Source organism: Hyla sarda, chromosome 3, assembly GCF_029499605.1.
Source record: "Hyla sarda isolate aHylSar1 chromosome 3, aHylSar1.hap1, whole genome shotgun sequence".
Taxonomy (NCBI): Eukaryota; Metazoa; Chordata; class Amphibia; order Anura; family Hylidae; genus Hyla; species Hyla sarda.
The window spans coordinates 374411054-374425041 of NC_079191.1; the positions used below are offsets into that span (position 1 = coordinate 374411054).

A 13988-nucleotide genomic window follows, 5' to 3' on the forward strand; every position below is an offset into this window, starting at 1 on the left:
CTTTAAGGTCCTTGCGACTTTCAACACAATTGTCGCATAGCCCGCCACTACGCTGCAAAATTTAACCATAGCAGTTCAGTGAGCATTCATCAACCTCCGTGCGCCATTTGATCAATTTGGCGCACAGACGCTGCTTTCCCTGCAACTGTTTTTGCTCTAAAGTGAGCAAAAAACAGGTTCACATTTGATAAATGCCCCTCTATGTGTCTGCTCATAGGAGAATACACTGCATATGTCCCGCTGCCCAGCAGAAATATGCTGCGCATGCGCTGTGTTGTTGCCCTATCCACAGGTGCTCATGTTAGGGAAAGTTTTGTCCGAGCACACTTTATTTCTGCAGCAACTGATTGTGGATGGTGTAATACAATGTTTCCAATGTGATACTTTCTAGGTGTTTCCAGGTCTGTCAGGGCATGAACAGTTGTAGTTTTGCAGCAGCTGCAGCGCCACGCATTGGGGAACACCAGTGTCATACATGACACGACCCAGATTGCCAGCATAAGAGCTCCTCTTACTTTTTGATGCTTCTCTGTGCTGATGACACAAAGATATGTACAGGGTTGATGTTCCTGGAGGGATACGCCAAATGGAAAAGGATTTAGGCAAACTAGAAGAATGGTCAGAACTCTGGCAACTGAAATTTAATGTGCATAAGTGCAAGATAATGCACCTGGGGCGTAAAAACCCTCGGGCAGAATATAGAATATTTGACACAGCCCTGACCTCAGTATCTGAGGAAAGGGATTTAGGAGTCATTATTTCAGAAGACTTAAAGGTAGGAAGACAATGTAATAGAGCAGCAGGAAACGCTAGCAGAATGCTTGGATGTATACGGAGAGGTATAAGCAGTAGAAAGAGAGAAGTGCTCATGCCGCTGTACAGAACACTGGTGAGACCTCACTTGGAGTATTGTGCGCAGTACTGGAGGCCATATCTCCAGAAGGATATAGATACTCTAGAGAGAGTTCAGAGAAGATACTAAACTAGTACATGGATTGCAGGAAAAAACGTACCAGGAAAGGTCAAAGGACCTTAACATGTATAGCTTGGAAGAAAGAAGAGACAGAGGGGATATGATAGAGACTTTTAAATACATAAAGGGAATCAACATGGTAAAGGAGGAGAATATATTTCAAAGAAGAAAAACTACCACAAGAGGACATAGTTTTAAATTAGAGGGGCAAAGATTGAAAAGTAATATCAGGAAGTATTACTTTACTGAGAGAGTAGTGGATGCATGGAATAGCCTTCCTGCAGTGAAGGAGTTTAAACATGCATGGGATAAGCATAAGGCTATCCTTCATATAAGATAGGGCCAGGGACTATTGATTAGGATTCAGATTATTGGGCAGACTAGATGGGCCAAATGTTTCTTATCTGCCGACACATTCTATGTTTCTAATACAGGGTGTCCCCAAAATGGCATATGGGGGAACATCAGCAAATACAGGCGTGAAAAATATGCTGCTAACAAAATGTTATTATTTAAAGCGGTATTCCAGGAAAAAACTTTTTTTTTTTAGATCAAATGGCTGCAGAAAGTTAAACAGATTTGTAAATTACTTCTAATAAAAAAATCTTAATCCTTCCAATAATTATCAGCTGCTGAAGTTTAGTTGTTCTTATCTGTCTGGAAACAGTGCTCTCTGCTTATCTCGGGAACTGCACAGAGCAGAATAGGTTTGCTATGGGAATTTGCTTCTACTCTGGACATCTCCCGAGACACATGTCATCAGAGAGCACTTAGACAGAAAATAACAACTCAACTTCAGCAGCTCATAAGTACTGAAATGATTAAGATTTTTTAATAAAAGTAATTTACAAATCTGTTTAACTTTCTGGAGCCAGTTGATATATAAAAAAGGATTTTCCTGGATAACCCCTTCAAGGAATATTTAAGTTTGCTGGAAAAATTCTGAAACTTAATTTATAGAAATTAATTCATAGCAATAAATAAATGACAGTAAAATAAGTAGACAATTAATGGTGCTAGTGGCTCATGTATCATAGGTATGTGAACAATGGTAAGTATTAGAGATGAGCGAACTTACAGTAAATTCGATTTGTCACAAACGTTCGGCAGTTGATGACTTTTCCTGCATAAATTAGTTCAGCTTTCAGGTGCTCCCGTGGGCTGGAAAAGGTGGATACAGTCCAAGGAGACTCTTTCCTAGGACTGTATCCACCTTTTCCGGAGCACCTGAAAGGTGAACTAATTTATGCAGGAAAAGTCAGCGACCGCCGAGCTGAGATGTTTGTGACGAATCGAATTTACTGTAAGTTCGCTCATCTCTAGTAAGTAGAATAATAGTAATTAATATTATACAACTAAAATATATTAATACCAAAGCAAAGACTGTGGGGCGTATTCATGAAAAGTGGGGTAGGTGAACGTCTTTTTACTGGAAACTGTGTACCTGCGCCAGATTTATGACATGGTGCAGGGCCTGTGATAAATCTGGTGAGGATCACATTTCTTACTTCAGTACATCACTTTGTATGATGCTTTCTCTGCTACTTTTTAACCTGTGCAACAAATTTGAGACTTTTTAATAATGCTGTCCACGGCCTGTTTTTAAGCCAGCTGAGGACTGGTGTAGATTTGTGCCTCAGTTTTCGCAGTTGCACCATCTGGCCATCATAGAGCATCAGAAACCTGACAGAAAAGAAAGATGTAAAGCTGGCACACATTTATATTAAGTCTGTTTTCCAGTTTTGCAACAGCTGGAGGCACACTGTTTGGAAAACACTGCCCTTTGACTACACTTTCTGTGTTGCTCTTTAGCAATTTAAGTGTTGTCTTAGACTGATGAGTGGATCCACCCTTACATTTCCTTGAGTTTAGTTAAGGGTTCTAATTTATAATGATACAAATTCAATACAATATTGCCAACATGGCAGCAAAACTGACCGCAGTGCACATTACAACCACTGGGTGGCCACACATACGCATACAGCATTTACATCTCTTTTTTTATGAGCTAGTCTCCTTGTGACCCACATTTTGTGTTGTGTTGACCCTTGAGGAAAGTTAAGGAGATACCCACCATCACCTTCATAGACATGTACTGTAACTCAAGCATTGAGTTTAATCTCACAGGTTAGTACAATAAAACATATGACATATAACACACAGCTCTAGACCTCTTCCCGTGACATCACCCCTTCACTCCTAAAAAATGCCAATTACTGTCTCTCTACTGTTTCAAACTTATAACTGAAACTAAATCCTTCTAAAACTGAACCAGTTGTATTTCCTCCCTCGTCTAATCTACCTAAGCCTAACTTTTCATCTCAGTGTGTGGTACTACTATAACTCCCGGGCAGCTGTCTTGGAGTTATGATAGACTTTAATCTGTGCTTCACTCCTTATATTTAATCCCTCTCATGTTCTTGTCACCTGCACCTCAAAAACATCTCCACAATCCACTCATTTCTCCCGATTGAAACCGCTAAATCTCTCGATGTTGCTTCAGTCTCGCCTTGACTATTGTAACTCTATACTAATCGGTCTTCCCATATCTAAACTCTACCCTCTCCAGTCCATCCTAAATGGTGCAGCCAGACTCCTCTTCCTCTCCAGCCATTACACCGAGGCCTTCCCCCGGTGTCAGTCACTACAGTAGTTACCTGTTCAGTCCAGAATACAAAAGATTACAAAATCCTTACTCTCACCCACAAACCTGTCCCCGGTGATGCTCCTCCCTACATCTTCTCCCTTATCTCTGTCTACCATCCCACACATGCTCTCCACTCTGCTTATGATCTAACACTAACATCTTCTGTAATCTGAATCGCTCACACCTGTCTCCAAGACTTTGCTCGTGCTGCCCCAGATCTCTGGAATGTGACACCCTGAACCCTGAGACTTATAACCAACATCCATAGTTTTAAACGTACCCTAAAGATAAGTATTTTCAAGTAGGCTTATAACATTCTTTAATTGGTCTCCCCTACTACCACTTTGCCCCCTTTTGTGACCTTTAGGTCTTTAAGATATCAAAAGCTCCATACTCAACAATCTCCTCCCTACTCTCTATGCACTTTAGACATTTTGAGATTAACTAGCGACTGGTTGAGCCTCCTTTATGTAACCTCCCCTCTTTATAAAACATGGCTGGACCATTGTATCAATAAATCTGTCATGACCGACTGGGGGGACAGGGAGAATGAGCCCTAAAGTAACACTCTCCCTGCCTACTTGCCCATCTACCCTAAACAGTGAATCGACTATTTGGAACCGGTCCCTCCCTGCGCTAAAGTGCAATGGCGTAAAAACAAATAATAAACATAGCTGGTCACAGGCCAGAAACAAAAACGGGAAAACTACCAGACAACTAGATATACCAGACAGAATATCTCGCAAAAAAGGGCAGAATATAGTGTACTAACAAACAGTTCTTAAACCAGAATCCAGATAAACGGCAGACATGATAAAATGAAGGTATACAGCAGAATCCAGGAGATGCAGGGGATGAACAGAAGAACTGAATGCTAACATAGGACACTGTTCACACTGGAATGCAGACTAGAAACAAACTGGACACCCCACTCCAAAAAGGAATAGACAGTATAATAAAGCCAAATAGACTACTAGCCAGCGGGCACACTCCACCGTGTGATCAGGATGCTGACCTAGTAGGAAACAGAAATATAAAACACAAAATACAGGACTAGAAACAGATGAGTCTGAATAGACTCCAAGATACCAAACAGGAATTATAACATACAGAGCACAGGTAACTAGCAAGACTCAGACAGAGTGTGAACACAGACTAAGCAGAAAGCACATATATATCCTAAAAATCGACAGATGTAACACAGACTAAAATCTACAATAAACAAGACTATTTAACCATGGCTAAAACTCAGATAATATCACAATATAAATACAAGGTGCATGCTCAAGCAGACATGAAGTGTATTGCACAAATAACCAGCAAAGAATGCAGAAATCTGGTTTAAAAAGACCCACCCAAGTTTTAATTGGTTCAGAGCATTAACTATTCCCTATCCGGGGAGAATAGTAACTGCTCAGAACATCCTAGTGTGTGAATACACACCTAAACAGAAAAATGCCTAAACAAATAAACAGACATTACAAAAGCACTTTATACCTTTTGTCTCAACCCCATTCCTCATATCCGGTAACCTCTCACAATCCGGGCCCTCACTCCTCCCATTCTAATATTAACTTTGCAATTCTGCAATGTCTAAAACTTGTCTTTATTTGCACCCTAATCATTTTAAAGTGCTGCAGAATCTGTTGGCGCTATACAGATGAATATTATTACTATTATTATTATACCATTAGACGGTTTACAGTCGGTCTGTATGTAACAGATTTGGGAGGTGTGGTTATTAGTGTTGTATGTAACAGGATACATGAAAGTCTTACCAGGAATAATGGTGGTGTACATGTCATGTTGTTATTGTTCTAGGGCGCAATAACTGCAGATGATGAACAAGCTTGGATGGCGAACTATAAATACGTAGGCGCCACTACCAATATACATCCGTTCCTATCAACAATGATCAACTATGCGCAGCCAGTAAAATTTCAAGGTTTCAAATTGGCAGAAGGTAAGAGACAAACAGCCTGACATTCTAAATGTTTACAAGCCGTGACACCCACGTCTGTGGAAGAAGGACATGTTATTGGAACGCCATATAACCTAGAGAGCGGTTGCTTCATTTTGCCAACAGCTTTTACTCCTGATCCTCACCTACCATACACATGCACACTCGGATCAGCAAAGGGTGCATGTTTTCTCATAAAACAAGTATAGGGGATTCCCCCACAGCCAGAGATTGTGCAGGTATGCTAGGAGTTGTAGCTTTACAGCATCTGAAGGGCCACTGACCTAGTGTAGTTAAAATGTAGAATTTCCTAAATATGACATCCAGGAACTGGAACCCTGTACACAGGAACACATCCCTATGCATGTTCACAGAAGCAGTGGCACTAAAGCCCAACACAAACATTTTCTGATGGGTCTTAGAACTAAAAAGTGGCCTACAGCAAAAAGGTTAGAACCTTTTTAATTAAACCAAATTGGACATTTTTTTATCAGATTTATCAAAGAATGTCTATGGTAGAGCTATAGAGCTATTTTCCCATGTTTATTTGGGTGGTGGGTTTGTCTAGCGTGCATCTTATTTATCAAGAAGGTGCAGCAGGATGGTGAATAGTGAGCAGCTCTGCTGTGGTGGGAAAAGCTCTACCACATACACTTTTTCTAGACGCTTGTGAGGGAGGGACGTAGACACTTTCCCGGGTCCTGAATTTGGCAGGTTAGGTGTTATTACTTACTTTCACAGAGCTGCCGGACATTTGTTCTTGCATTTTAGATGCTACAATCAAATTTGATTGCGGTATCTAAGGGGTTAAAGCCGGGCATCACCGTGATCGGTGATGTCTGGCATTAGAGATGGGTCCTGATGAGAGATAGCCACCAGGACCACCCAGCTGTGACCCGCACTCAGCTCATGAGCACATGTCATAGAAGGGGAGTGGGACGCTGTCGTCCACAAGGGGTTAAAGGTTGAATTGTGGAAGGTAGAAATTATTCTCACGCCTACCAGTAGGTGGTGTAGCTTTGCGCCTAAAAAAGTAACTTTGCGCACAAAATAGCGATTTTTGACAAAAGTGGCAAAAGATAAATACGTGACCACTGCATGGTCAAAAAGAAAAAGTTCTATGGGTAGTCAAAAAGAGTGAAACTGTCTATATCAAAAGATGCATGAAACTCTCTAAATATGCTGCTTGCGCCTGAACTGTGCCTAAACATACACAAAAAAATGCTCTAAAAGCAAATATAAATCTCCCCCATATTGCTTTAAAAAATATCCAGTTTGGTTTACCGTATATACTTGAGTATAAGCCGACCCAAATATAAGCCGAGGCCCCTAAACCCCGAAAAACCTATTCACTCAAGTATAAGCCTAGGGTGGGAAATACATCACCCCCGACCCCCCCCCCCCCCCCCCCCGTCATCATTCCCCCCTGTGTCATCATCCCGACTCCCACTGTCATCATCCAGACACCCGCCCTCATCCCTCCTGTCATCATCCAGACCACCCTCATCCCCCCATCATACAGATCCCCCTTGCCCCCCAATCATTATCCAGACCCCCCTCATGCCCCCCTGTCATCATCCAGACCCCCCCCCCCCCAGTTGCAGCTCTGTCGGTCCTTCCCTAGCAGCCGTCCAATGTCGCTGCAGGGACCGTCTGACTGCAGGGTGAGCCAGTTCAGGCCATCCACCTTGACCGAGAGGCCCTCTTCTCTGCTGCGGGCTGGCCCCGGACCAGTGACGTTGCATTGACGCTGCCGCGTAGGAACACCCCTGGCGTCACGGACATCTGCTGCACACGGACGTCCCTGCTCGGCGTCGTCAATGCAGCGCCACTAGTCCAGGGCCAGCCCGGAGCGGAGAAGAGGGCCTCTCGGTCAAGATGGACAGCCCTGACTGGCTCACCTCCCCACCCCCCCCCCCACTGGAAGTCGGACAGTCCCTGCAGCATAGATGGGCGACAATGGACGGGCCGACCCATCCCCTCGCCACCCCCACCGGTATGCCTGCAATTTTTACATTTTTTTTTCCCCATCACGCGAGTATAAGCCGAGGGGGAAGTTTTTGGCACAAAAAATGGTGCTGAAAAAATTGGCTTATACTCGAGTATATACAGTAATTAAAAAGGTTCTACCCTTTTTGCTGTAGGATACTTTTTAGTTGTTAAAACCCATCAGAAAATGTAAGCTAAAATAAAAAAAATTCAATGGTGTTCATATTGTTTCACTAAACATGGAATGAAAATTTTCTTTATTAGTGCATTTTGTTCTTCATCCACTAGAGGGAGCTCTATTACAACTGATCAGCAGGAGAGTTGATTAATGCCGCCTCTTCAGTCTTAAATGCAATTGTGTAATACAGTTTTACAATGCAGAATATTAACAATGCTGCAATGTCGCAGTCATTACTATTTGTTTATAAACACTGGGAAACAAATCTATAGAATATATATTTAAAGGGTTAAAGAGGGTTAAAGAGTTGACTCGAAAACCACTTCCATAGACTACTATAAGGGTTATATTGTGGGCAACTAGGGCGACCACTCTTGATTCTTACTCCCAATAGAAAAATAGTCATTGAAGCACAATGGCTCGTGCACAGTCGCCTCTTCTTGGAAGGTCAGGCACTATTGTCATCTGATCATACAACAGAGCCGACATCTCGGTTAGGATTAACATATCACGTTCCAAGGCCTTCACCGTCACCTCATGTGCTATGGTTATGGAAATTGTACCCTTTGCTTTCCTATTAGCTTTTTCCCTTTATCTGATCCATCTGTTTATGGAAAAATGAATGTCACTGTTATAGTCTGTGGTCAGTATAGGTTGCAGATAAATGAATACACAATTAAATGAAATTCTTTCTTTCCCTTTTTTTCCCCCTTTAGATCGGAACATTCATTTCAACATGTCGTCCTTTAATGAATCGGTGGGGTTGGGTTACTTGAAGACGCATGCGATTGAGTTTGTGAAGTATCCTTTAAGTTTTTTATACAAAACGCCTGGAGATGTCACATCATGTCAAAGAATTAACACGCGTTATGTGGCTGTTTTATTTATTCATGTTGTCACAACTGGCTCCAAAATTAAAGTATAGCCTTAAAGAGGTACTCTGGATAAAAAAAATAATAATAATAATAATAAAATATTTTCAAATCAGCTGGTGCCAGAAAGTTAAACAGATTTGTAAATTTACTTCTGTTTAAAAATCTTAATCCTTCCAGTACTTATCAGCTGCTGTATGCTCCAGAGGAAGTGGTGTAGTTCTTTCTAGTCTGAGCACAGTGCTTTCTGCTGCCACCTCTGTCTGTGTCAAGAACTGCACAAAGCAGGAGAGGTTTTCTATATGGATTTTTTTCTCTTCTAGACAGTTTCTGTCACGGAAAGAACACTTTGGTCAGACTGGAAAGAACATACACACCTTCCAAGAAGGATTATGATTTTTATAAAGAAGTAATTTACAAATCTGCATCATAATGTAATTTATCATGTAATTTATCAAATCTGCATCCATAGAACCACATTGAGCTGTGTGCTTTGAACTTGATTGATAAAGCCTGGTCCTGCCTGGCTTTATCATTCTGAGCAAAAGAGCAGAGGTAAGCCCTCCGGGTACCTCCACAGTGGATTGCCGTCCCCGCCATCGCACTGTGAGGGGGCGATCCACCCCACTGGACCTGCTTTGACAGCAGCGTTCTTAAGGGTTAATAGCTGCCCATGGCGATCGCTGCATGTGGGCTATTAACGCCGGCCCCCAGCTACAAGAATCAGCTGGGGGCCAGCTGGTATGACGCGGGCTCGAGTCATTAACGGGTTAAAAGGGCTATCCAAAGATCAAAAGTCATCCCTGGGGGGACATTTTACCTATCCTGTAGATATGGAATAACTTTAAATTTTGGAATAACCTCCTCATCAGGATAGACCATGTTGAAATCTGACATCCCGATCCTTTTTTTTCTCAAAACCTGCCATTGGGGGCATTCAAGATGGTCACCCTGGTCCCGCCACATTAGATGGTTGGCCAATCTGCCAAAATCAGTGGTGACATTAATGTAATGTGTTTGGCCAGCTTTACTCCCCATTCCGTGTGCCATGTGATGTCATGATACCTAAGATGCAATATCACTGAGGTTGATTTCTAGGTACTGAACCAGAGCAGAACTTTGATGTATTACAATATTTTCATTGTACTATTGTTTAGTGTTTAGACACAGTACCAGATCTGTCTTCAAATAATCTACCAAAGAAATCCTATTTAAAGTGCCAGAATGTAAATTACGGATGTTTATAGAACCATAAAAAATAGATTAAGAAGGATATGGCTGACACATTGTAACTTATTGTGATTTATTGTGTAATGTGATGGAAACTATTCCAGGATGCACCTTTTTGTTTGTTAGGTTGTGTTGATTTTTGCTTTCCTTAACAATATTCATAGCTATAACAAACGTCAGATGAGCCGAATCTACCCCAAGGGTGGGCGAGTGGATTCCAGTAATTATATGCCTCAAATTTTCTGGAACGCCGGCTGCCAGATGGTCTCTCTGAACTATCAGACCCCAGGTAGGATGTGACGCCCATTGAAGCTGAAAGCCAAGGAGGCATTTGCTTTCTAACTTCCAAAACAGATGCCTCAAAAATGCCTCTGGCTTTTTCTATTGGAAATGGAATACGCTCAAATGATATTAAGATGTTTACTGACAGAGAATGGAGTCAATGAGCAGTCCGGTTATATATAGAAGCGCTGTGTGTTCTGCATTGTAATTAGCAAATGTACAAGCGATGCGGCAGTAATGAGACTGGACTAATCTGTGATGTGAACACTAAGAATACTGAGATAGGGGGAAATATCCACCCTGCAAGAGATTATTTCTTCCTCTCCTATATTATTACTATAAAAGGGTCCCTGAAAGAAGAAGCCATGACCAAAATGTGTCTACAGATATTATTAGAAAATGAGTAGATGGCATGGCTAGATAAAGAATGGCCGATTCCTTTGAGGAACTAGATGGATACAAAGTATACTGCCATCTCGTTTCTTAAAGTTTACCTGTCATTTAAAAAAAAAAAAAAAAAAACTTTTGACCTGTCACAATGATATGTCAAATGTTTAGATCGGTCAGGGTCTCAGTGCTGAGATCCCCTCCACTGATCAGGAGAACAAACGGGGAGAAGTGGTAGCGTGCTTCACTCCCCAGCTTACAGTGATCTCCGTCCTTTGGCCCCTGGGACATGTCAAAGGTTTTTCTAAATGACAGGGTGAAAACTGAACAAAATGCTGATCAGCACACGACCAGTTTAAGGCTAGAGTTACATATATCTGGCATCCGGCTCTGGCAAAACCGTGTGAGAATTGCCACAACTGATGCACCAACTGATGAAAGAAGTGCATCATCCGGCGTCCATTGTTTGTGATCGGCGTCTAAACTGAGACGGCGGATGATTGTGAACGGTCCCATTCAAATGAATGGGATCAGCTCTGGCTTCATTTTCCCTTCAACACATTTTTTGCAGCGCCGGAGGGGAAAAAAAACGGAGGAGACATATATGTAAAGGAGGCCTGAATAGGAAAATCTATTATGTAGAGATCCAGAAGCACAGACAACAACAAACTGCAGATCGATTCCATTACAGATTCCAAGGAAAAAAACATCTAAAAAACCCAGTGAAACCCCAAATGCGTTTTGAACTATATATGGTTCTTAGTCATGATTAAAGCGTACCCGTCAGATCCAACAAAAAAAATGTTTTTTTAAATATATCACTCAATACCTAATCCTGACCATGTACATAAAATTTTTATGTGTCTAGCACCTTTATTCTTTTGTTTATTACACTTTTAATTTAGCTCACTAGTCTGAATTCCTCTCAAATGGAGGGGGTGTGGCCTCACAGTGCAGGTCTCCGCCCCTTCCCTTAGTATACTGTCTGCTCACATCTCCCCTAGCATTAGCAAAACTACAACTCCCAACTTGTCCTCACTGACAATAGCGGGACACAAGCTGACAGTGGGAGGATTTTTCCTCCAGGTGTAAGCCCTGTGCTCACACCTGTCAATCAAGGAAGTGTGTCCATGACATAGGTGATGATGCATGGACACAGCAGGACTAATATTTGTCCAAGCAGGCGGGGGGGGGGGGGGGGGGGGCAGTTGTTTGACTGGCTTTTTTAGTATGAAATACTGAAAATTTTCTAATGAAAGCAATTGTAAAACCTATTGGTTTTGCATGCTTTACAACATATCAAAAGTTTTTGTATCTGACAGTGCCCATTTAAATATTATATATAGTTTGTATCGGCAACGTGCTGGAGCGAAGAAGACAAATAGTTATTATGAGGGCTTTATCACAGGGTTCTGCCGGGTGGGCAGAACAGTCCATCAAGGGGCTGGGAACATCCCCAGTTCACCATAAACATCATTTGCAAATTCAGATTTTTTTATTTCTCTCTGGAACTGCACTATAGATTATGTAAAAAAAAGGTAAACTGCGTTAGGTTCAGCATCATTCACACTTACCCTGTATAAACAGGGTAGTCCAGGTAATGCTGCAGCTTTCTTCATTTCCATAGTATACAGTAGGCACATTTAAGGGCCCCTGACTTTGATCATCATAGGACTCTATGGTGATTTAAGATAGACTTGGATCCCCTAGTAAAAGCTAAATGGAAACTGACATCAGAACATCCGGCCGGTTAGTGGAGATGCCAGACTAGTCCAGAAGCCAAAGCATCTCCTGTAGAGTTTTTATCTGGTTCAGAAATGGTTGTGTATAAATATATTGAAGACTTATAATAACTGAGACACTTTTGCACCATTTGTGGTCAGATGAAGCACAAAACCTGATCCTGATGCATCGGATATATGTGGATCTAGCCTTAATGGGTTTTAGAGATTTTTACTGACAGTTTTTAATGTTTGCCTGTACAGTGTGCATGAAGAACTACTCATATGTTTTTCTTTTGAAAGATCTAGCAATGCAGCTGAACCAGGGGAAGTTTGAGTATAATGGATCCTGTGGGTAAGTTATTACAGCTCGATAGATCAATTACACAATAACAGGAAAATCAGCATATTAATCTTTTATATTAAGGACTAGCTGAGTACCCGGCGTTGCCTGGTTTTACCTACCTAATGCTTGTTGGGGACGAAAAGCAACATAGGATGAAGTACTTGTCCTTATATCCCGTCCTTATATCCCGTCCTTATATCCTGTCCTCATATCCCTTTCCTCATATCCAGTCTTCATATCCCGACCTCATATCCCATCCTCATATCCCGACCACATCTTCCGCCCTTATATCCTGTCCTCATATCTCATCCTCATATCCTGTCCTCATATCTCGTCCTCATATTGCGTCCTCATATCCCGACCTCATATCCCAACCTCATATCCTATCCTCATATCCCATCCTCATATCTCGTCCTTATGTCCCGACCTCATATCTCTTCCTCTTATCCCGTCCTCATAGCCTATCCTTATGTCCCATCCTCATATCCTGTCCTTATGTCCCATCCTCATATCGAGTCCCTATGTCCCATCCTCATATCCTGAGCTCATATCCCGACCTAATATCCTGTCCTCAGGTGGGACTGATTTGTAATGAGGATATTGTAAGTTGAATATAGAAGGGGACGTGGCTTTGTGGGACTGAATGTGATTTGAAAGCCAGACCAATGCACAAAAAGGGTAGATAATAAAAGGGGTGGGGCTTAAATAGTGGGTGTCTTTGTGAGATGGGGTGTGGCTTGTAAGCCGGACTGACACATTCACCAGGAGATGTAGACTGGAGCTTGTGGAGTAAGGTACTGGAAGTCCCATATAATTGCATGGGACTTGAAACAAAAACCCATGTTTTATACAAGGGTCTAGGTAAGGGTTAATTTAACTATCATATTTTTTTATTTAATATATAAGTAATGTGTGTACCAGGTATTATTGAAATATCTCCAGCCGTACAGAAGTTATGTGGGAACATACAATTCCCATTGATTTGCATGGGACTTTAAACAAAATCCCTGACCCTCACAAATGGGGGTAGTTAAGGGTTAAATTAACTATCCTATATTTTAAGTGGACATATAAGTAACATGTGACCAAGTATTATCGAAATATCTCCAGCTGTTTGGAAGTTATGCAGTAACATATATTTCCCATAGACTTGTATGGGACTTTAAACATAAGCCCTGCCCCTGGCAAATGGGGGTGAGTAAGGGTTAAATTACCTATCCTATGTTTGTTGTTGACATATAAGTAACATGTGTGCCAAGTTTCATGTTAATATCTTTAGCCTTTTGGACGTGATGCTGGAACATACACACACACACATTGGGGACATGTATCAAAGATTTTACCCCTGTTTTGTGTTTACATTTTTGCGCAAAATTTTGCGCAAGCTCTTCTTTTGCGTCTTT

General features: G+C 41.7%; 2 protein-coding genes across 9 annotated transcripts in view; one reads left to right on the forward strand and one right to left on the reverse strand.

Annotated features, from left to right (window-relative positions):
• The window catches only part of PLCB4 (phospholipase C beta 4), a 326117-nt gene that overhangs the window by 261822 nt on the left and 50307 nt on the right, over positions 1 to 13988 (forward strand). For all 4 annotated transcript variants that reach the window (XM_056567843.1, XM_056567845.1, XM_056567846.1 and 1 more), the window contains exons 22-25: positions 5442 to 5583; positions 8464 to 8548; positions 10014 to 10138; positions 12543 to 12594. In XM_056567843.1, coding sequence (XP_056423818.1) covers positions 5442 to 5583; positions 8464 to 8548; positions 10014 to 10138; positions 12543 to 12594 — 404 coding nt within the window. The remainder of the gene's footprint in view (positions 1 to 5441; positions 5584 to 8463; positions 8549 to 10013; positions 10139 to 12542; positions 12595 to 13988) is intronic.
• Positions 1 to 13988, reverse strand: part of LOC130362803 (uncharacterized) — a 205392-nt gene that overhangs the window by 1756 nt on the left and 189648 nt on the right. The window lies entirely within an intron of this gene.